This window comes from Bos taurus, chromosome 21, assembly GCF_002263795.3.
Source record: "Bos taurus isolate L1 Dominette 01449 registration number 42190680 breed Hereford chromosome 21, ARS-UCD2.0, whole genome shotgun sequence".
In the NCBI taxonomy this organism is placed as follows: Eukaryota; Metazoa; Chordata; class Mammalia; order Artiodactyla; family Bovidae; genus Bos; species Bos taurus.
This window is the reverse complement of record NC_037348.1, coordinates 68,389,128-68,411,953: the sequence shown is the minus strand read 5'-3', so window position 1 is coordinate 68,411,953 and position 22,826 is coordinate 68,389,128. Positions and strand designations below refer to the sequence as shown.

The window sequence follows — 22,826 nt, the reverse complement described above, 5'->3', positions numbered from 1 at the left end:
CAGTGGCAGCAACAGGGGCCTGTGTGGGCATGGGCACAGCCCCCCAGCTGCCCCCGCGCTGCGGTTCGGCGGCCTGCAGCTGCGGGGTCTGCCGTGTGCTCACGAGATGGAGGCGGCGCTGGGGCGCGCGGTGAGCGCCACTCGGTGCTGGGCGGCGGGGGACCCCGTGGCGGACACACCCCCGCAGGGCCGCGTCCAGTAGAGCGAAACGGAGAAACAGACTGCTGGCTGCCTTCCTATCAAGTTCTTTTCTAACCTTGATCACCGAAAATATTACTGTTCTGATGCCCCAGAGGAGCGAACGGAACCACGATTGGTTCGCAGCCAAGGTTTGTGGAAACCGGTTTCCCCGGGAACCGCGGGGGCGGAACAAGAGCCTCCTTCCCCCCGGTTCCTCCCACACACTCGCGGAGGGGGGAGGGGAGAGGCAGGGATTGTGCGGGTGGAGGGCTGCCTGAGGGCGGAGTGGGAGGGGTAGGAGTTGGCCTGGGGCGGGTGGAGGTGGGAGGGCCTGTCCTGCAGAGGGGAGTAGGCCTGGGCACGGAAGGTCTAAATCCCCAGAGCTTTAACTTATTCCCCCGCCACCTCGGGCTTCGCAGGTGGCGCTAATGATAAAGAACCTGCCTGCCGATATAGGAGACACAGGAGACTGGGGGCTTTGATCCCTGGGTCGGGAAGATCCTCTGGAGGAAGAAAGAGCCACCCACTCCAGTATTCTTGCCTGGAGAATCCCATGGAGAGGAGCCTGGTGGGCTAGAGTGCATGGGGTCGCAAGGAGTCAGACACGACTGAGGCGACTTAGCACACCTTTGTCAGCAAAGTGATGTTTCTGTCTCTGCCCCCTGAGGGAGCCACTGCGGGGTCCCTGAGAGGCAGTGGGCAGGTATGATTTCCACATTAGAAAAATCCCTTTAGTGGAAAAGGGTCTGAATGGAGAGGAGAGGTGAGGATGTTTCCAGCTGGGAGTAGGGCAGGGGGAGAAAAGGGATGGGGTGGGCAGCAGTTGTGGGGGCGGGGGTGCCGAGAAGGGGAGAAGCCCCATCCGTGCCTGACTGCCTGCAGTGCTGGGTCAATGAAAGGGCCCAGTGGGGTGCGGACTCAGCCTGCTCAGAGGAAGGGGAGTCCTGCCTTGTGTGTGGCCCTTCGGTGGGCATGACAAAGCAGGATGTCTGCACGGGATCTACTGGCTCCTACTTGCAGGGGGCTCTGTGGGTACCAGAGGGCCTGGTCTGACTCCGCGCCCCAGCACGGGGCTGTCCCAGGTCCCTTTCTCTCCTTCCCAAGTCCCACCCTTCAGAGCACATTCCAAAGGGGACCCCTTCCTTGCACCCAGCATCTCCACCTTAGTCCCCTTAAGGGGCCTCCCCCCTCCTCCTGCCATATGCCAGCCAGCCTCCCCGTGGTGGCCAGTGGGCATTGAAAAACACCAATCTGGTCTTTCTCTCCACCCAGAATAAGAGCCAGACTCATGGCCCACAAACCCCAACCTGACCTCACCTCCCTCCATTCTGCCCTGCTCTGCCCGCTGCACCCCCAGGCTGCCCCCAGAGCTCCCCTTAGAGCCTTCCTTTCTCACCCACTCTCCTCCTCCTTCACACACCCCTCCCCGGGAGCCCCAGAAGGCTGCCTGCTCAGTATCCAAGCCCCATCTCAAATGTCACCTTCTCCTGGCAAAAGCAGCCATCTCTGTTACATGAATCTGGGTTTATTTCATTTTCTTTATATGCTTACCAGCATTTGAAGAGTACTTTACTTGTGTTCTTATTTTTCCTTTTCTCCCAGACCAGAATATAAGTTCCCTGAGGACAGGGACCATGTCTATCTTACTCAAGGTTATGTTGCCGGGGCCTGGACCAGTGCTAGGCACACGGGAGAAGGCCAGTGAACACTTACTACCCAAGCGAGCCTGCTGGCCCCTGGGGGAGACAGATATGTCTCCAGGTTGTGATGAGTGAGCCAGGTCTAAGCAGTCTGGGAGAAGGTTGCAGAGCTGAGTCCTCCTGGGGGGAATCTGGAAAAACCTTGAAGAAGAGGAAGGATTTGATTTTTGACAAGAGTAGGTAACAATTCTTGAGGAAATTGGCAGAAGCACCTTTGCAGGAGTAGGGTCCTGGATGAGGGGAGGGCCCGGCCTCTGGATGGCTGACATATAAGACCCAGATATGTGGGAATTCCCTGGTGGCCCAGGGGTTAGGACTCAGAGCTTTTGCTTCCTGGGGCCCAGATTCAACCTCTGATGGGAGAAACTAAGATTCTACAAGCTGAGCAGCCAAAAAGCCCAAACAACAACAATAAACACCAGGTGTGGGGTGCTGGGGGCTAGGGGATTAACCTGAAAAGGTCGACTGGGGCCAGGCTATGAACTGTTTCGTTAGGGACTGAATTGTGTCCCCCACAAGATTCATATGTTGAACTCCTAACCCCTAACACACCTCTGAATGTGACTGTCTTTGAAGATACGGCCTTTAAAAACGTAATCGAGATTAAACAGAGATCCTATGGTGGGCCCTGATCCAGCAGACTAGCGTGCATGCTAAGTGGCTTCAGTCGTGTCTGACTCTTTGTGACCCCATGGACTCGCAGCCTGCCGGGCACCTATCCATGGGATTCTCCAGGCAAGAATACTGGAGTGGGTTGCCATGCCCTCCTCCAGGAGATCTTCCTGACCCAGGGATCGAACCAGAGTCACTTGTGTCTCCTGCGTTGGCAGATGGGTTCTTTATCACCAGCACCACCTGGGAAGCCCCAGTAGACTGATGACCTTATAAAAAGAGGGAGAGGGACTTCCCTGGTGGTCCAGTGGCTAAGGCCCCGAGCTTCCAATGTGGGGGACCCAGGTTTGACCCCTGATCAGGGAACTAGGTCCCATGCTGTAACTGCTGCTGCTGCTGAGTCACTTCAGTCGTGTCCAACTCTGTGCGACCCCATAGCCGGCAGCCCAGCAGGCTGCCCCGTCTCTGGGATTCTCCAGGCAAGAACACTGGAGTGGGTTGCCATTTCCTTCTCCAATGCATGAAAGTGAAAATTGAAAGTGAAGTCGCTCAGTCGTGTCCGACCCTCAGCGACCCCATGGACTGCAGCCTTCCAGGCTCCTCCGTCCATGGGATTTTCCAGGCAAGAGTACTGGAGTGGGTGCCATTGCCTTCTCCCATGCTGTAACTAATGATCCTTCATGCCACAACAAAGACTGAAGACCTCACAGGCTGCAACTAGATCTGGCACAGCCAAATAAATAAAGATGTTTTAAAAATAAATAAAAAGAGGGAGAGACACCAAGAACAAAGAGACACCACGCACAAAGAGAAAAGGTCATGTGAGGGCTGGCAAGGTGGCAGCCATCTGCAAGCTGAGGAGAGAAGCCTCAGAGGAACCCAGACTTGCCAACACCTTGAGCTGGGACTTCCAGCCTCCAGAACTGTGAGAAAATAAATTTCTGTTGTTAAGACTAACATAGGTCTTAAGACTGAAATTTTCGAACTTTAAATCCTATATTATTAACCTGGTTCAAAAATCAAACAGAAAAAGTCATAGTGACTAGATGAGCAGGTCGGCATCAACCAGTGGAACTGCATGTTGATAGTATGTGATGATCTTGGCATTTTTATCCCTGGGATATTCCTCCCCAAATCCCACAAACTCAAGCGAATCATGAAGAAAATATCAGATCTCAACTGAGAAATATTCTCATTCAATTCAGTTCAGTTGCTCAGTCATGTCCAACTCTTTGTCATCCCATGAACTGCAGCACCCCAGGCTTCCCTGTTCATCACCATCTCCTGGAGCCTGTTGAAACTCAAGTCCATCAAGTCAGTGATGCCATCCCGCCATCTCATCCTCTGTCATCCCCTTCTCCTCTTGCCTTCAATATTTGCCAGCATCAGGGTCTTTTCCAATGAGTCAGTTCTTCACATCAGGTTGCCAAAGTATTGGAGTTTCAACTTCAGCATCAGTCCTTCCAATGAATATTCTATCAAATACCTAACCAGTATTCTTCAAAATTGTCAGGTCATATAAAATAAGGAGGGTTCAGGGAACTGTCACAGCCAAGAGGAACTGACGGTGACATGATGACTAAGTGTAATGTGTCCTGGGTGGGATCCCGGAGTAAAGGACATTGGGTAGAACTAATGTATGTGCCAAGTCGCTTCAGTCATGTCTGACTGCAATGCCATGGACTGTAGCCCACCAGGTTCCCGTCCATGGGATTTCCCAAACAAGAATACTGGAGTGGGTTGCCATGCCCACCTCCAGGAGATCTTCCTGACCCAGGGATCACACCTGAGTCTCTTACATCTTCTGCATCGGCAGGCAGTTCTTTACCACTAGCACCTGCTGGGAAGCCCAAATAAGGTATTGTGTTCAGTTGCTAAATTGTGTCTGACTCTTTACGACTCCATGAACTGCAGCACTCCAGGCTTCCCTGTCCTTCACCATCTCCTTGAATTTGCTCAAACTCATGTCCATTGAATCAGTGATGCCGTGGACTTCAGTTAATAAAAAATGTATCGGTTTTGGTTCATTAGTTTAAACGAATGTACCACACTAACAGGCTTCCTCAGTGGTGCAGCAGTACAGTATATGCCTGCAGTGCAGGAGTTGAAGGAGATGGGAGTTCAATCCCTGGGTCAGGGATCCCCTAGAGGAGGGCAAGGCAAGGCACTCCAGTATTGTTGCCTAAAGAATCCCATGGACAGAGGAGCCTGGTGGGCTACAGTCCACAGGATCGAAAAGAGTTGGACTTGACTGAAATGCCTGAGAATGCACACACCCACAAATGTAAGATGTTAAAAGGAGGGGAAACAGAGTGGGGTCCGGGAAGGAATATGGGAACTTTGTATTATCTTTGAAATTTCCCTGTACATCTAAAGCTGCTCCAAAGTTTATTTTTTAAGTAGCAGTGAAAATGGTCAGTCTGATCTCTGACCTAATCCACACAGTTCGCATCCTGCCTGCAATCCCTTATTAGGGTTCTTGGTCCTTCAAGAATTCCTTTATGCAAATTTGACTCTGTACTTTCTCCCCAAATGGGCTTTTTAACATGCTTGAAAGAATATGTAATCATTTTTAATATAAAATAGTTCAAACATACAAAGTAGAGAGAAAAGCACATCCCAGGGACCCATCACCCACATTCAACAATTATCGAGGATTTGCCGAGTGCGCTTAGGCTGGATAGGATCTCCTGCCTGACTCACTCTCTCTTTTGCTGAACCATTGTGCATCTTTGAACAACCCAGACGTCTTCTTCCACCACCCTAAGAACCATACCCACCATCAACAGTGACTCCTGAAGGGCTTCTTGTGAACTTTAATCTGGGTGATGTGGAAACATAGACGGCTTGGCAGGGTGTTTATCTTGACCCAATTATGTCCACGTGTGGGATGCTTTGGGTGTGGAGGTCAGAGCTGGGAGGCCAATTCTGCACGCCCTTGGTCTAGATACCAGATGATGGACCAGGTGATGGGGCCTGGTGCTTAGAGGCTGCAGCAGAATGGAGAGGAGGAGGACTAGCCAGAGTCAGTGTGGCTGGCCACCAAGCAGCCTGGCTTCACATGGGTGCCTGCCTGGAGGACAGAGGGTACCTCGGTGTGAGGGTGGGGCAGCTGCCTCTGTCGGTGCCCACAGGTCCTGCAGGCAAGAGTGGGGACCCAGTGGCCTAGCTTCCCCTTCTCGGGAGAGTGAGCTCATTTTGACCATCTCATCCCAGGTGGCACTTCTCTGCTGTGCCCTGACAAAGCCTGTTCTTGGCCTGTACCCACCCCTTCACGACTCAGGACTGGAGCGTGTCAGAGCTGAAAGGCCCTCAGCAATCATGGACTCTAGACTTGCCCCAGTTAGATGTGGGAAAACTGAGACCCAGAGAGGAGATGCAAGCTGCTTGGGGCCACATGGGGAGTCAGAAGCAGGGCTGGAGTTAGAACCAGGTCTCTGACCTTCAACCTGGGATCTCCTGTTATTACCTAGAGCTCTCTCTTCTCTCCCAGAAGAGATGTGTCACTAGCCATTGATGCCCAGTGTGTATAAATTTAAAAATCTCTGCATAGTCCCTCTCCCAGGGCATTACCTGGGTCACCTCTGTATACTAAGCCTGCTTGCCAAGGATAGCAGAACTACAGAAACTATTATTTATAGAGCCGATCCCATGGGTCACAAACTGTGTTGGGAGATTTTCATACTCATCTGAATCTCCCTAAATCCCAGGAGGCAGGTGTTATTATTTCTGTAATCTCCCATTATAGAGATGGGCAAATTGAGATAAACAGAGAAGGTGCAGCTTGTCTAAGATCATACTTGAGGGCGTGGCTGAGGCAGTGTCTGTTTGACTGGGAAGTCTACACTCTCAACCACTAACCAACAGCCTTGGCCTCTGAAGAAGAAGCCAAGAAGAGGATGGTGGTGGCTCCCCCTCTTTGTCCCTCAGCCCCACCCCGCGGCTCAGGCCCCTCAAAGGAGCAGACAGGCTAGGGACAGACTCTGATCATCTCTGTCCCTAGAGACGTCCCTCTGATATCACCTGCTGTCATCTCTATGGTCCACTCCCAAGGTGGGTTTGGGGCGATAAACAGACCCCTACGCTCCAGATACTCCAGAAGTTTCAGTGCTGCCTGTGGAGTGCACAGGTCACCATCTCATCTCCCATCAGGGTTCAAGTGAATGGCACAGTGTGGCGGGCACAGAAAGGATGAGCGCTCACTGGGCAGTGAGGGTCCGCTCAGCCCCAGCCCAGCCCTGGTCTCTGTTACTCAAGCGCTTAGACCGCGGAGCTGGTGAGACAGGGCCGTAAGGAGAGAAGAGGACCCTGGAGAGGAAGACTGCGTGCCGCCCGGGACGTCTGCGCCTCTGAAGGATGCTGGCACAGGTGCTGCAGGCGTCCTAGGCCAGGGATACCGCCTGCGGGAAATGCCAAGGCTGAAGAGCCGCCACGTGCCCGGGAAGGTCGGCTGGCCGTGGGGAAAGGGCCCCGGGAGGGTCGTAGAAGCCGCGAGCAGGTGGTGGTGGCGGGGAACAGGTGCCCAGGGCCCGAACGCCACGCCGGCTCGTGGGTCCGTGCTGAGCAATGCGGAGCCAGGTCACACGCGTGGTCTGGGGCGCACCCACCCGCTTCCAGCCCGAGCCCTGCAGCCCCGCGGGGCGCCGGGAGGCCGGGGTCAGGACGCGGTCAGAGGGGCACGCGCGCGCCGTGGCCGCGGTATGCGCCCCGCCCGCGCCGGGCCTCCCGGAGCCCGGGTTCGAGCCGTGGCCCCGCCGAGACGCGCTGCGGTGCCCCGGCCAGGTCCTCCCTCCCTTGGGCCTCAGTTTCCCCCATGCCCTAGGTCTCGGAGGAGCGGCAGCGCACGGCCAGGGCCCCACAAGCCGGCCAGCGGGGCGGGGCAGCGGCCCGGCTTCCGCAGCGCGCGCGCCCCTCCGCCTTCCGCGGGAGCGCGGACGCGCTCGTACCTGGCCGCGCTCGGGAACGAGGCGGGGCGGGGCGGGGCGGGAATGCCCCGCCCCCGGCGCGGGCGGACCAATCGGAGGGGGCGGCGGGCCCCGTGAGGGGCGACGCGCTGGGGGCGGGGCCTGCGGGCGCTGAGGAGAGTCCGCGGGCTGGCGGCGGGAGGCGGGCGGCCGGAGGAGGCAGCGGCGGCGGCGGCAGCCGGTCCCGGGACAGCGACGCAGCGCGCCGGCGGCCGCGACAGAACCGGCCAGACTCCGCAGCCCGCCGCAGCCGCCGCCTCCCCGTGAAGGCCAGAGAGCGCGGCGGCGGGCGCGCGGCCTGTGAGGGCGACCGGAGCGGCGGGCACGGCGCGGCGCCGAGCGTCCTGTCAGGCGGCCGAGGGCGCCGCGGACCCGCGCCGCGATGATGCCGGTGGGTGCGGGCGGCGGCGGCGGCTTCCTCCGCGGGCAGCCGGCCAAACCTCCTTCCTCCCGCGCCTCCCGGCCCCCGGGGGCCCTCGCAAGCTCGGCGGGCCGGGCGGGAGGGGAAGGAAGTGGCCTGGCGGGCGCGCCCGGTCTCGGCGCCCCCCCGCCGCGGGCGGGCAGGTGGGGCGGCGCCGGCTGTCAGCGCGGGCTGAGCCGGGGGTCCGGGGACCTGGGGTCCGGGGGTTGCAGCGGGGGCCGGCGTGGTCGGGGGTCCGGGGGCGGGGGATCCCTGGCCGGCGCCCCCTCGGCCGCCAGCGCGGCCCTTTCCTGCCGAGCCTTCGCGGCCGGGCTGCCCGGGAGGGGAAGCCGGAGGTGGGATTGGAGCCGGTCAGTTCCCCCCTCCCCACCCCGTCCGTCCTGGCGGGGATCGTTTAGCGCTCGCCCTGTTTCAGGGTCTCGAGGCGCCTCTGTCCCCCCCCCACCCCCACCCCACCCCGCCTGAAATTTGCTGGTGTCGTATTTGGAGTCGGCAGTGTGGGCACCCCCGTGTGGTGTTCCCACGCTGGAAACCCACATTTCTCCGTAGTCCTTTTAGTGATTTCTGAAATCCTGTTGTATTTAGCAATTTACTTGGGGACTGGATTTTGAGAGCCATTTTAGGCATTCCCTTTTACCGTACCTTCAAGATTTGTACATTTGGCGTTATCTGGCCTGTCGCCGCCTTTTTGAAGGTTGAGCTAGGTTCGTTTGTGGTGCGGTGCCGCCTTGTCCTGCCCTCAAGGGTGCGTTCTACTAGCAGACAGAGCTTGTTAGATTGCCAGGCTCCTAGCGGAGCTTTTCCTTTACCTATCATCTAAAGAGCCGTGGGTGCTGAATTATAATTTTTCTATTCTGGCTTTTTGTGAAGTAAAGTGTCTTGATTTATGAAAAAAATGAAGGGCTGGTGATACTCAGTAGGATGTATTGGTTTTCTGAGTGCCTGTATATTAAGTAAAATTCTCAAAGGCATTTGTAGTAAAGTAACAATTTAGCCTACAATTTCTACATTTGAAAATCCATTTCAGAAGGAAAGTACAGTTTCTCTGCATTTTCTGCTTGAATACTATTATTCCACCGTGCTGCACCCAAGGACACTTAGATTAGAATTTTTTTTCTCCCTGATCTTTCAAATCATTTCCTGTCTCTTGGTAATCTCTTCTGCCCTTTTTGAACTGATTCCAACGCATTGCCTTTGCAGAGTCTTAAGATTTGACCTAGTTGATCCTTAGATCCTTCTTTGGCATCAGAGCTTGTTATATTTCTAAATGTTTGGTTTTAAATGAATGATTGTCTTGTAAAGAAAGAACTGGATCAGCATCAGAAGATCCAGAATCCAATACTGGTTCTACTACTTTTTAGCAATGTGACCTTGAACAAGTCAAGGTCTCCAAGCCTGGAATTACCTCCAAAGAAGGGATAAAAACAGACCAATATCTGAGGGCTGTCCTGAGGATCAACAAGGATGATGTGTCCAGAAGTCCTTGTTAAACAGAATGCCATGCAGATATTTTTTATAGTTAATATGGCTCTGAATTGTCAATTTCTAATTTTAACCTCTGCAAGATAAGGCATTTGGAAACAGTTCTCTCCCTAATTCTCACTGGCTAGATTGGGAAAAGGCATTATGGTGTTTTGGAATTTTGAAACCACTTTTAGCTAAATCCTGTAATTGATACTGTAGTAATATTGAAGCACACCTATAAAGTTTTGACTGATTTCATTATTGTATGATGTTTCATTTTAAATACTCTGTTAAGGAATTTGGCTTACATTTTCCATATGATACATTCAGATTTTTTATTTCTCTGCTCCACATAATTAGAATTTCTAGTCTACCAGGTTTTCCTTTTCAGAAGTTTGCTTAGCTGGCAGTTGGGAGATTTCTTTGTGATACTCATAATAATCAAATACTGTTTTTAAAAAACAGGCCTATTAAGTATTTAAAACACACTGCTTTTATTTTAAAATGCCTTCTAGAAACAGATGGTATTTCTCTTAGTCCCACTTTCAAGGTCTTTACTTTTGTATTTCCTTCTTGTTCCGTAAGTACGACTTTTAAGATTGAGTCCTTCCTCTATAAATGTAGTTGGGGTTGGTTGTAAATTTCATAGAAGTTTTAAGGACATGACATTCTTACTTGGTACTATCTTAAACTGTGCACCCAAGATATAAATAAGATTTTTCTTTATATTCATCATCATCATCATCATGAATCATTGAAGGAGGTTTAGATCATATTTTGCAGAGTTTATATAGAGTAGCACTACCCATTAAGAATGTAATGAGCCACACAGATGAGATTCAAATTTGTCTAGTAACCAGTATTATTTTTAATAGTTTATTTTATTAACTCAATATATTAAAAATATTATAACTAACATATAATCAATATGAAAAATTTACTCATGTGATACTTTACTTTTTTTTTTGGTACTAAGATGTTGAAATCAGTGTGAATCCAGTGTAAATCCAGTGAAGTTCTATGTATATAGCACACCTCAGTTCAGACTAGGACATTTCAAGTGCTCAGTAGTACATGTAGCTTAGTGGCTACTGTCTTGAATAACACAGGTTTAGAGTGTATGGTATTTTACTTATTTGAGAATTGGCAATTAGTGGGTAGTATCTGTAACAACTTTTAATTGATTAGATGATTTACTGCAGCAGCCAGCCTCTCAGCTGTTGGAAATTAGTATCTTGCCATGTTCTCATCTGACACAATAAGGTCTTTGTAGAGGTCTTCAATTTGCTTGTTACATCAAGTTTCATGACTGTCAATTTTAAACAAAGTTATATTTTGGAATTTTCTGTTATTAAAATATCATTGCATTCTAGTATGTGTGGTCATTCACCTTTTTTCAATGGGTGACATTTTAAAACAGTTTCCCAGGGGGAAAAGGGATCACAGTTTAAAGATGACTTGTTGACTGGTCCCTAACCTCTGGACCTGACATCATTTAGGCCATACCTAAACAACTTTGATAGAAATAAGGATTTTAATAAAAGTAGCCTGGTTCGGAGCGTGAAAAGGCTGAAAAGCGCCTCGCCCGTGCGCGTCATTCTTTCCTGCGGAATGAGCGCTTGGCAGCTGTGGAGCTTTTTGTGCACATGTGAAATGCATCTGGAGCACGGTGCTAAGGGTGCTGTTTTCTCTTTCGAAGGACTGTTGACTTGGGTAAAGGAAGTTCTGTGGCTCTGAAGTGTGTATTATTTGTAAGAAAGGCACGCTGGTGGTAGTGTTTCGGTCGTGTTAGCAGTGGGACTCCTTACCTCTAGTAGACACCATGCAGTGTGATTAGTTGATTCCACTTATTCCTGTCCTAGGAGCTCTTTCAGCATACTCACTATGGGCTGTGGGTTACATTAATTTGTGCTCAATATTTAGCTCTCATTAAACAAACATTGTTATTTCATGTATTCACTTTTGATGATGTAGAAAACATTTTGAGGTTCTGAAATAGATTCCTTTGGAAACCATCAGCTTTCATGTAATTGACAAAACAGTGAACTGGAAGCAGAGAGGCTAAGGTTCTAATCCCCACTTGTAAGTAACTCTGTGACCTTTGGACTTAAATTTCTTTGAGCCTCCGTTTCTTACCTGTAAAATGAGTTGGTCCTGGTCTTTTCCAAGAATTTGTGCTTGGTCTATTAGTTAATATGTGACAGATACTGTAGTGAGGGTCAACAATATTTTCATTGGCTGCATCGGAGGTTTACACAACCTGCCGCTTGTTTCGGCAGTCTTTAGTAAGCGCGTTGACTGCCTGAGTATTTTGGTATGATAGAACTGATAGAAGAAGCTCAATGGATGTTCGCTGTTATTGTTCATAATTAAGTCATTTGATCGGCTTTAATTTCTAGCCTAACTCCGTAAACAAAACACTAAGGACTGGAGAAGATTTTTTTTTAAGAATTCTAGTGACTCCTTGAACTGTAGCCCTTCAGGCTGCTCCAGGCTTCTCTGTCCATGGGATTCTCCAGGCAAGAATACTGGAGAGGGTTGCCATTTCCTTCTCCAGGGCATCTTCCTGACCCAGGAATCAAACCCTAGTCTCTTGTGTCTCCTGCGTTAGCAGGCGGGTTCTTTACCACTAGCACTACCCGAGAAACCCAGTTAAGTCATTTTGATTGGTTTTATTTTATAGCCTAACTCAGTAAACAAAGCACTCAGGACTGGAGAAGTTTGTTTGTTTGTTTTTAAATTCTGGTTTCTTTGAGACAAAAATTCAAAGATAATATTACCATTTAAGATAATCAAACTATTTCTAACCTTTGGAGTGCCAAAAAGTTCACAGAAGGAAAAGGAAAGCTTCGATCATACAAAGATGCAAATATGAAAGGTTTATTATTACAGTTTTATTGAACTTAGAAATAGTCTTTAGGAATAACTCTTCTGAAGGCTACAGTATTAAGTACAGCAGTAAAGTTTTCCAGCTGTTTAACTTCAACAATTTAATTTAGTAGTAATAAGCACTCAATGAATGGTGCTTGTCATTATGTGCTAAAACACTGTGTCCTATGGGCTTCCCCTGGTGGCTCATTGGTAAAGAACCCACCTGCCAGTCAGGAGATGCAGGTTCGGTCCATGGGTCAGGAAGATCCCCTGGAGGAGGAAATGGCAACCCACCCCAGTATTCTTCCTGGGGAATCCCGTGGATGGAGGATCCTGACAGGCTAAACAACAAGAACAGTTGCATCCTATGGGTTTTATGGTGATGTCTTCATTTTTATGGAGAACTTGGGTAAGAGCCCCCAGCTACTAAGTGGTAGAGTGCTGTTTGAAAACAAAACTATATGACTCAAAAGTCTTTGCTCCTGGCCTTTGTGCCAGTCACAGGAGTTTGCTATAGTCAAGGCATTTTGCTAGTGGTGCTGGTGCTGCTGCTGCTGCTAAGTCGCTTCAGTCGTGTCCGACTCTGTGCGACCCCATAGACGGCAGCCCACAAGGCTCCCCCGTCCCTGGGATTCTCCAGGCAAGAATACTGGAGTGGGTTGCCCTTTCCTTCTCCAATGCATGAAAGGAAAAGTGAAAGTGAAGTTGTTCAGTCATGTCTGACTCTTAGCGACCCCATGGACTTAAATTGAATTAGGCTAAATACTTTTACCTGATGCTTAGCTCAGTTGGAGCTTAATATTTTAAAGGATCTCATGGTGAACCTCGGAGAAGGCAATGGCACCCCACTCCAGTACTCTTGCCTGGAAAATCCCATGGACGGAGGAGCCTGGAAGGCTGCAGTCCATGGGGTCGCTGAGGGTCGGACACGACTGAGCGACTTCACTTTCATTTTTCACTTTCATGCATTGGAGAAGGAAATGGCAACCCACTCCAGTGTTCTTGCCTGGAGAATCCCAGGGACGGGGGAGCCTGGTGGGCTGCTGTCTATGGGGTCGCACAGAGTCCGACACGACTGAAGCGACTTAGCAGCAGCAGCATGGTGAACCTATCTGATAAAAGACGATAGTTTTCGCCATCTTGAGTTTGGGGACGACTCTGTTTTAAACGTAAATGTGGGGCTTCCCAGGTGGCTCAGTGGTAAAGAATTGGCCTGCCAGCGCAGGAGATTTAGATTCGATCCCTGGATTAAGAACATCCCCTAGAGGAGGAAATGGCAACCCATTCCAGTGTTTTTGCCTGGGAAATCCATAGACAGAGGAGCCTGGAGGGTTACAGTCCACACGGTCACAAAGAGCTGGACGTCACTGAGTGACTGAGCATGCACAGACGTGTTAAATGTATCTTTCCTTTCTCAGCATCCTACTTTGAAAAGTCTATGTCAGTGTATATGCCTAAGAGTTACTCAGAATTTTTAGCAAGATAAAAACTTAAAATATGACCAGGTTGCTGTGTGGAAATTACGTAACCAGTTGTCAGTGTGCTTTTTTGTGTGTTTGCACAGATGGGCAGTAACTTCTCAGCAAAATTTCGGTGGGATTTTGATGTCTGCAAGTGCTGTTGCCATAGTTATTTCACAGACTGTGGTCCTGGGGCTGCACAGAAGAATGGTGGTATTCAGGTTCTATTGTGACACTTTCTTGGCTTAATTGCTCTGTTTTATTTCACTGCAAGATAGCCATATGACTGTTGTTCATACTAATTGGTAAGCAAAAGCTGCTGTTACTATATTTTGTAAAGTAAAAATCTTTGCTAGGTGATATCATACAGAACAATAAAGACTAGAAAATGAGGTAGTCTTGATTAAAATTAATAAATGACATTCTGAATGTTAGTGTACAATTCAGAACAGGGTCTTGCTAGCACTATTGTGTGTTCAGAGACACTGTTAACTGGTCTTGACTGAATCATGCTTTATAACGTGTGCTGTGATTGTAATCACTGTAGCTCCAGCAAATGCAAAGGCCCTGTGGCGGGAGCAGGCCCAGCACACTGGAGAAACAGGGAGGTCTGTAGCTGGAGCTGAGCATGTGAGGGGCAGACTGGAGGAGAGGAAGCAGGAAGGTGTTGGTGGCAAGTGGATGGGTAAGGATCTTACAGGGCCTTGTATGTTACTATAAGGGCAGAGGACACGGAGAGAAATTTCCTTTGGAAGAAATGAAACACAGTGGTTTACTTATTGCATCATAAGTCATTCTGAATCAGTAGTCATTGCCGGGGGCCTCGCTGTAGCAGATAAGAGTACGGGCCCTGGCATCTGTGTGGATTCTGGCGTCACCAGTTGACTCTCCGACCAATTCTCTGTCTTTAAACTGAGGATAATAATAATAGTAACCCTCGGGTTGTTAGGATCAGTGGATTATTACAGTGAAAGTGGCCTGTTGTGTAGTCAGGGTTCAGCAAATGTTATATGTAATAAGTTAAATTTCCTTTGGGAAGCTTTTTCATCTTTGCCTTAGCCAAATACATCAGTAGAGGCATTCAACCTGGTGTGCCCTTTTTTTTTTTTTTAGATATAATTCACATACCATAAAATTCACCTTTTGATAAGTACAATTTAGAAGTTGTAAGTTTACAAGATTGTGTTGTAATACAATCTTTGTATTACCTGTTTTGTATTGTAATATAATACAGCCTTTGCCACTGTCTTTTCAGAACATTTTGCCTGGTCTGCCTTTGCAGTACGTGTAGTTGCAGTCTTAAACATTTGTGTGACTGGTTAATGTCTTTTTTGGTCGTAGACTGTAATTGTCATCGTGGCAGGAGCTTTTTACTGTTTCACCAGTGCCTGTCCCAGTGACTGGCCACATAGTTGGTGCTTGGTGACCATTTGTTGAATGAAAGAAGGTACGATGTGGAAAGTAGTGTCAGATCCCTTTGTGAAGAGGTGGGCGTGTGCTCTGATGGGGTTTGCACTTGATTCTGTGGGTGATCAGAAACCACCAAATGTTTTTAAAAAGTGGAGTGATGCAGTCAGATTTGTATTGTGGAGAGATAATTCTGAAACCAAGACTGGAGGAGTGGACCATGAAGTGAAGTGAAAGTCACTCAGTTGTGTCCGACTCTTTGCAACCCCATGAACTCGTCCATAGAATTCTCCAGGCCAGAATATTGGAGTGGGGAGCCTATCCCTTCTCCAGGGGATCTTCCCGACCCAAGAATTGAACCAGAGTCTCCTGCATTGCAGGCAGATTCTTTACCAATTGAGCTATCGGGGAGGACCATGACGTAAGGCAAATTAAAAAGAAACAGGAAAAACAGTTAGGAGACCAGTTGGTACAGGTCAGACTTGACCGGAAGGTGAAGGGAAAGATCCAGTAGGAGGTAAAAGAGATCTGCTGGAGTGAGAGGGTGTGTGGAGTGTGTGTACATGTGAGTGTGTGTGACCAAGAGGAAGGAAGTACAGTGGCTGGAGCTGAGGATAACAGGTTTATTGCTTCAGCAGCTGGGCTTGTCTTTCCTGCGATTAAGCTGGAGAACACGTAGAAGGAATAGGTTTAGAGGGCTGTAGGGGGACGAGTGAGGTTTATTTGGAGTGTGTTGAGCTTGAGATGTCTGCTGTATCCAGAAAGATGTTACTCTTAAAGTAAAATAAATATGTTAAGTTAAAAAACCGTTTTTCGTGTATTCACTGGTTTCTACTGTTGCGTGTTTGGCATTTGCTTCCTGGGCATTTGTGGCACGCCGCTTGCGCGTGGCATTCCTTGTAGTTGTTGTTTTGCCTGATCAGCCCCACCTGAGCCCCCACTAGACCCCCTGCACGGGGCAGCGGCTGGCCTGGGCCTCTGCTGTCTTTATGGAGTTTATACGCACACTGGTCATAGCGGTGTAAGCTGTGTCTCCGCATTGATGGTTTATGTTTTGCTTGTTGTGTACATTGCATGCTTATATTTCTACCTAATGGCGGTCTTGAAAATAATATCAGTAAATAACAACTAAACTCTTGAATGATCAAAATGTGAAGACAGATGAAGTAAAATTTGATGGCTTTAGGGTTAATAGTAAAAAAGCCCAACGATAGGAACAGAGAGTTTTGTGATAGAAATACAGATGTGAAACAGGGGGCCTAGTGGTTATCAGCTCAGACTCTGGAGCCAAGACTGGTTTCAAAGTCTGTCTCCGCCACTTAGCAACTCGGTGGCCTTAGACAAATTATTTCACCTCTCTGTGCCTTACTTTTCTCTTTACAATGGGTTTAGTAGGAGTGTGTTTCAGAGGCGGCTATGAGGATTGCCAGGTGCTTAGTGCATCCTGTTAATGTAAAATAGCACTCAGTCATACCTGTTCCTCTTACGTTTTCTCCAGTAGCTGCAAGGCCTCACGGCAGAGGAGCCTACGTGCACTGTACCCCACCTGGGTAGAATGGCTGTGTTCTTCCTCCTGAGAGAACTCAGTGGTGACTGTGAAATCTGTCCAGTTGCTAGGTCAGAGAGGGGCAGTTTGCATTTCTTAGAAATGAAAGTTTGCCTTCCAGTACCCTGTGTCATCAAGACCACAGCTCAGAACCAGCTGGTGTTCTCTTCACTCAGTGCTCTGTCCCTGAGTGGGAGAGCCAGCCCTTTCCTTCTGGTCTCTACCTCCTTGGCACATTCCCAAGCACCCTGTACAAAATGCCCTTCCTGACTGCACTGCACTGCTCTTTATAGTGCTTATGGCCACCTGGCAGTTACTTGTGGAGGCTCCGTGAAAGGGGGGCTTCGTTTTCTGTTCTCACAGCAGTATCCCCAGTGTCTCTGGTCGACAGTCATTAAATGCTTGTTTACTGAATGGCCTCAGCAGGCATTTAGGGAACATCCCTTTATGCTGGCTCTGTGCCAGGACTGGCATAGTCCCTGCTCTCAGTGAGCTCACAGTGGGGAACAGTCCTATAAACAGAAAGTGCCATTCTGGAAGATAAAGATTGCACGAGATGCAGAGTGCACGCTATGGCGGGGCGCAGTAGTGCAAGGAGTCTTCCTGCCCTTGGGATGTCCAGAGAGTTTTCACAGAGGAGGTGGCGTTTGAGTGGAGTTGAGAAGGATGAGGAAGAAGGGATAGAGGGGATGGGCAAGGGATTTAGATAGAGGTCCACTTTTGTGGGCTTCTCTTGTGGCTCAGCTAGTAAAGAATCCACCTGCAATGCAGGAGACCTGGGTTTGATCCCTGGGTTGGGTAGATCCCCTGGAGAAGGGAAAGGCTACCCACTCCAGTATTCTGGCCTGGAGAATTCCATGGACTGTATAGTCCATGGGGTGGCAAACAGTCAAAGACACTACTGAGCAACTTTCACTTCACATTTTCAGGGCACTGAGATCTGAGTTGGTGTGGTGTGTTGAGGGAAATTGCTTAGAGCGTAAGGCCTAATGCAGCAGGGGGGCTGGTGAGGTAGGTTGGTGAGGTCAGATTCCAAGGACTTTGTATGACCTGCATACGAGTTTGAACTTCATCCTGAGGAACATGAAACTGTTGAAGTTTGTTTGTTTATTAATTGTGTTAAAATATACATAAAATTTAACTATTTTAGCCATTTTAAAGTATACAGTTCTGTGACATTTAAGTACATTCACATTGTTCAGCAGCCATCACCACCATCCATCTTCAGAATTTTTTCATCTCAAACTGAAACTGTTGCAGGATTTTAAGCAGAGTTGTAGATGCTCCGGTTTAAGTGAAAGTTGTTGTTGAGTGTCTGGAATCCATGAGAAGAGTCTGTTGGGATAGTTGAGACAGGAGAGGTCTCTGAGCAGTCAAAACAGTTGTCAAAGAGTCATGCATTGAAGGCCCTCTGCAGCCCTCACTTACCCTTGACTCTAACATGTTGCATAGTTTTAATTTACCTGGCTTTTAAATCTTCATAGAGGCTATAGTCAAGGTTGCTGGAGGGGTGTAACTATGAGCAGACAGGCTGCTGGAAACCACAGAAAGAAACAGCTTTAAGAAACCCCAAGGTTGTGGTCTGAGGGTGGGCATCCTGACCTCAGTCACCACCAGAGATAGCATGATGACAGATTACAGACTATGCACAGGGTGGTGGTTAGAGGCCTCATGATGACTGAGTCATCAAGGAAAGGGTAAATAGCGTCAGTAACGTAGACATCAGCTGGGCACATTTAGATGAGCTCTGTCCAGTGGCAACATAAGGTGAGTCACAAATGCAGCTTAAAATCTTGCGGTAGCCACATAAAATAGTGGAAAGAAATGAGTGAAACTAATTTTAATAATATATTTTATTTAACTCAGTATATCCAAAAATTATTTAAACATGCAGTTAATATTAAAACATGATTAGTTGAGTGAGCTGTGGCAAAAACTAACACAATATTGTAAAGTTTAAAAATAAAATAAAATTTAAAAAGTAAAAAAAAGCAAAAAAAAAAAAAACGTGATTAGTGAGGTGTTTTATGCTCTTTTTTCATACTAAGCCTCTCAAATTCCAGCACATATTGTATTTGTATAGCACATCTGATTTTGGACTGGCCACATTACAAGTTCTCGATAGCCACGTGTGCTCGTGGCCACATCGAATGGATAGAACAGTTTCAGATTTAGGGCTCAGACAAAGGGATTAGAGCCTCAGCTATTCAGAGAATGCTATCATTCATAAGAATTAATTCCTCGAGGATTATACATTGCTGGTGTTTTATTGTAGCGGTTTTCATTAACTGATTTTTGCTTTTATGTTTGAAAAACTGTTGAGCCACAGTGTACCACAGTAGCTAAAGAGCACGGATTTGGGAATGACTGGGTTTGAATCTCCGCTATTTGATTTCCTACCTGTGTGATCTTGGGTGAGTTTCCTAATCTCTCTGTGTCTTATTGTCCTCATCTGTAAAATGGAGGTCATAGAAGGACCTACCTTATTAGATTTTGTCAAGATTAAATGAATTATTCGTATGTAAAGAACCTGTAACAGTGGCCGGTGTATAATAAGCACTATGGATGTGTGCTTTTATCCCCCACGTTTGGTATCTCCAAAACATTAAAGGATCTTAATTCAGTAGACTTAAAAGACATTTGTGCTTTAGAGATTGCTTCGATAGGTGTTTTCACAGATGAAAACAGGTTAAATTGTAATTTTGTGAGGATACATTCTAACTGATGTCTTTAGGTAAATAACTTTGCTGCAACATTGAGGGTGCTAACAACCACAGAAATAGTATAATTAAAGGATTTAGGATTATGAATAAAATTAGGAAAATTTGAAGGATGATTTTATCAATATTTAATTACTAGTATTGTTAGACTTCCTGAGGACTCAGATGGTAAAGAGTCTGCCTATAATGCAGGAGACCCAGGTTCGATCCCTGGGTTGGGAAGATCCTCTGGAGAAGGCAATGGCAACCCACTCCAGTACTCTTGCCTGGAAAATCCCATGGACGGAGGAGCCTGGTAGGCTACAGTCCGTGGGGTCGCAAAGAGTTGGACACGACTGAGTGACTTCACTTTCACTTTCACTGTTATAATTAAACTACTCTCTCTCAGAAATACTGTATCAGCCCTACTATGTCTGAGAAGACTACCTAGTTCTAACTTTTTTCCTTTGGTATATTCAGCACTGAATTATTTTGAGAGTTTCATCTTCTACTTTTATTTGCAAATAAAATAGAAAAGAATAGCAAACGTAAAACCAAAATATAAAAAGATCACTGTTTAGCATGTCAGAGATGTTTAAGAGGACATCCTTTATCACCTTTAAGAGTGAAATATGACTGGAAACATAACCAAATTCTGGTGTGGCTATTTAAATGTCAGGTTTTGGGCACAGAAGAGAGAAGTGCCTAATGGGGGTGATTTAATCATGGCCATTTTCATCTGCCATTGATTGGCGGTCTGTGGAACAGTTAAGCAGACTCTCTACTTAGAACATAATCTCCATACACAAAAATAAACTCAAAATGGATTAAAGACCTAAATGTAAGACCGGATACTATAAAACTCTTGGCAGAAAACGTAGGCGGAACACTCTCTTGACATAAATCGCAGAACGATCTTTTTTCATCTACCTCTGAGAGTAATGAAAATAAAACAAAAAATAAGCAAATGGGGTGGACTTCCCAGGTGGCACAGTGGTAAAGAATGCCAGTGCAAGAAATGTGGTTCCATCCCTGGTCAGGAAGGTCCCCGGAGAAGGCAATGGCAGCCCACTCCAGTATTCTTGCCTGGGAAATCCCAGGGACGGGGGAGCCTGGTGGGCTACACAGCCAGTGGCGTTGCTAAGAGTTGGACATGACAGAGCGACTTAGCACACACGTACAAACAAATGGGACCTTATTAAACTTAGGAGCTTTTGCATAACTGTGGAAACCATCAACAGAACAAAAAGAAAACCCACAGAATGGGAGAAAATATTTGCAGTCAAAGTGACCAACAGGAGATTAAAATACACAGACAGCTCATGCTCAAAATAAAAAAAACAAACAATTAAATGGCCAGACCTGAAGAGATATTTCTCCAGACAAGACATCCAAATGGCCTAGAGGCACGAGAAAAGATGCTCAACATCACTCACTGTTAGAGAAGTGCAAATCAGACCTGTAATGAGGTATCAGCTCACACTGGTCAGAAAGGCCGTCGTCAAAAGACCTACAAACAGTAAGTGCTGGAGAAGGCGTGGAGGAAGGGACCCTCCTACACCGTTGATGGGAATGTACATTGGTACAGCCACTATGGAGAACAGTGTGGAGGTTCCTTAGAAAACTAAAAATAGAGCTACCATAACCTTCAGTCCCACTCCTGGGCATATATCTGGAAAAAACCATAATTCGAAAGGATACATACACCCCAGTGTTCACTGCAGCACTGTTTACAATAGCCAGGACTTGGAAACAACCCCAATGTCCATCCATAGAGGAGTGGATAAGGAAGATGTGGTGCATAGATACAATGGGATATTTCTCAGCCATAAAAAAGAACAAAATAATGCCATTTTCTGCAACATGGATGGACCTAGAGGTTGTCATACTGAGTGAAGACAAATACCATATGATACTGCTTATATGTGGAGTTGAAGGAAATGGTACAAGTTTACAAATTTACAGAACAAAAGTTGAGTCAAGATGTAGAGAACAAACGTGGTTACGGGGGTGAGGGTGGCAGGTGATGGGAGTGATAAACTGGGAGATTGGAATTGACATATACACTGCTATATAGAGAGTAGATCTTTAATAAGAACCTGTTGAATAGCACAGAGAACTCTATTCAGTACTCTGTAATGACCTACATGAAAATAGAATCCAAAAAAGGATGGTTATATATTTACGTACAACTGACTCACTTTGTTGTGCAGCAGAAGCTAACACAGCATTGTAAATCAACTATCCTCAATAAGCTGGAGGGGGCGATGGCAGCCCACTCCAGTATTCCTGCCTGGAAAATCCCGTGGAGAGGAGAGCCTGGTGGGCTGCAGTCCCTGAGGTCACAGAGTCGGATGCAACTGAGTGTGTGCTCCAGTTAAAAAAATGGGGAAAAAACCAATAATCTGCCCGCCTCCTGCCTCCCACAGGCATTCCCACTCCTGTCATGGCTAACTCCTTCAGTCTCAGCCTACACGTTGCTCCCTTTGGCAGGTCTTTCCTGAGCTGGCATCCAGATCAGGCAGTCCTCCTGTGGGTCTCGTGGCACACTGCAGTTTCCCACTGGAGTTTCCTGGTATCTCTGTCTCAGCTCCAGGTTCTGTGAGGGGGCAGTGTTGACAGGGTGTGCCCAGCGCCTTGTTGGTCTCAGTGAAATACTCCTAAATAAATGAATGAGTGATCCTGTAAGTGTGTCCAATTTATGTTATCTACGTTGTCAGCCTTTGCTTTACACTCGGTTTTTGTTTTATGTGTCTTCTTACACTGCAGTGTCTTGTCATAAACTCGGGAGTCTTAATTTTAATCTCCTTATATGGTTATTTGCCTCTAGAATTGAACAGATCCTCAAATATTGTTAACAGAGAATACCTCATGGTCCAGTGGGTTTCTGGTAGGAGTCCTCCTGCAGAATTGCTGATAATCAGATATGAAGGCTTATACGAGGTAACTGAGAGGGAGTTCAGCTCAGTTCAGTCGCTCAGTCGTGGCCGACTCTTTGCAACTCCATGACCCAGGCCTCCTTGTCCATCACCAACTCCCAGAGTCCACCCAAACATACGTCCATTGAGTCGGTGATGCCATCCAGCCATCTCATCCTCTGTCGTCCCCTTCTCCTCCTGCCCTCAGTCTTTCCCAGCATCAGGGTCTTTTCAAATGAGTGAGCTCTTCACATCAGGTGGTCAAAGTATTGGAGTTTCAGCTTCAACATCAGTCCTTCCAATGAACACCCAGGACTGATGTCCTTTAGGATGGACTGGTTGGATCTCCTCGCAGTCTAAGGGACTCTCAAGAGTCTTCTCCAACACCACAGTTCAAAAGCATCAATTCTTCTGCACTCAGCTTTCTTTATAGTCCAACTCTCACATCTGTACATGACCACAGGAAAAACCATAGCCTTGACTAGACGGACCTTTGTTGACAAAGTTATGTCTCTGCTTTTTAATATGCTGTCTAGGTTAGTCATAACTTTCCTTCCAGGGAGTAAACGTCTTTTAATTTCATG

At 47.6% G+C, this 22,826-nt stretch overlaps 1 protein-coding gene across 3 annotated transcripts in view; it reads left to right on the top strand.

The window, feature by feature from the left end:
• The first annotated feature begins 269 nt into the window (after positions 1-269).
• PPP1R13B (protein phosphatase 1 regulatory subunit 13B) overlaps positions 270-22,826 on the top strand; it is an 82,770-nt gene continuing 60,213 nt past the window's right edge. The window contains exon 1 of one of the 3 annotated variants that reach the window (XM_059879381.1): positions 270-329. In XM_059879381.1, the coding sequence (XP_059735364.1) occupies positions 285-329 (45 nt within the window). In that variant the 5' untranslated portion in view covers positions 270-284. Of the gene's footprint in view, positions 330-7,560; positions 7,848-13,326; positions 18,393-22,826 lie in introns of those variants that run through there. The other 2 variants (XM_024982191.2, XM_059879382.1) reach the window with 2 other exon arrangements.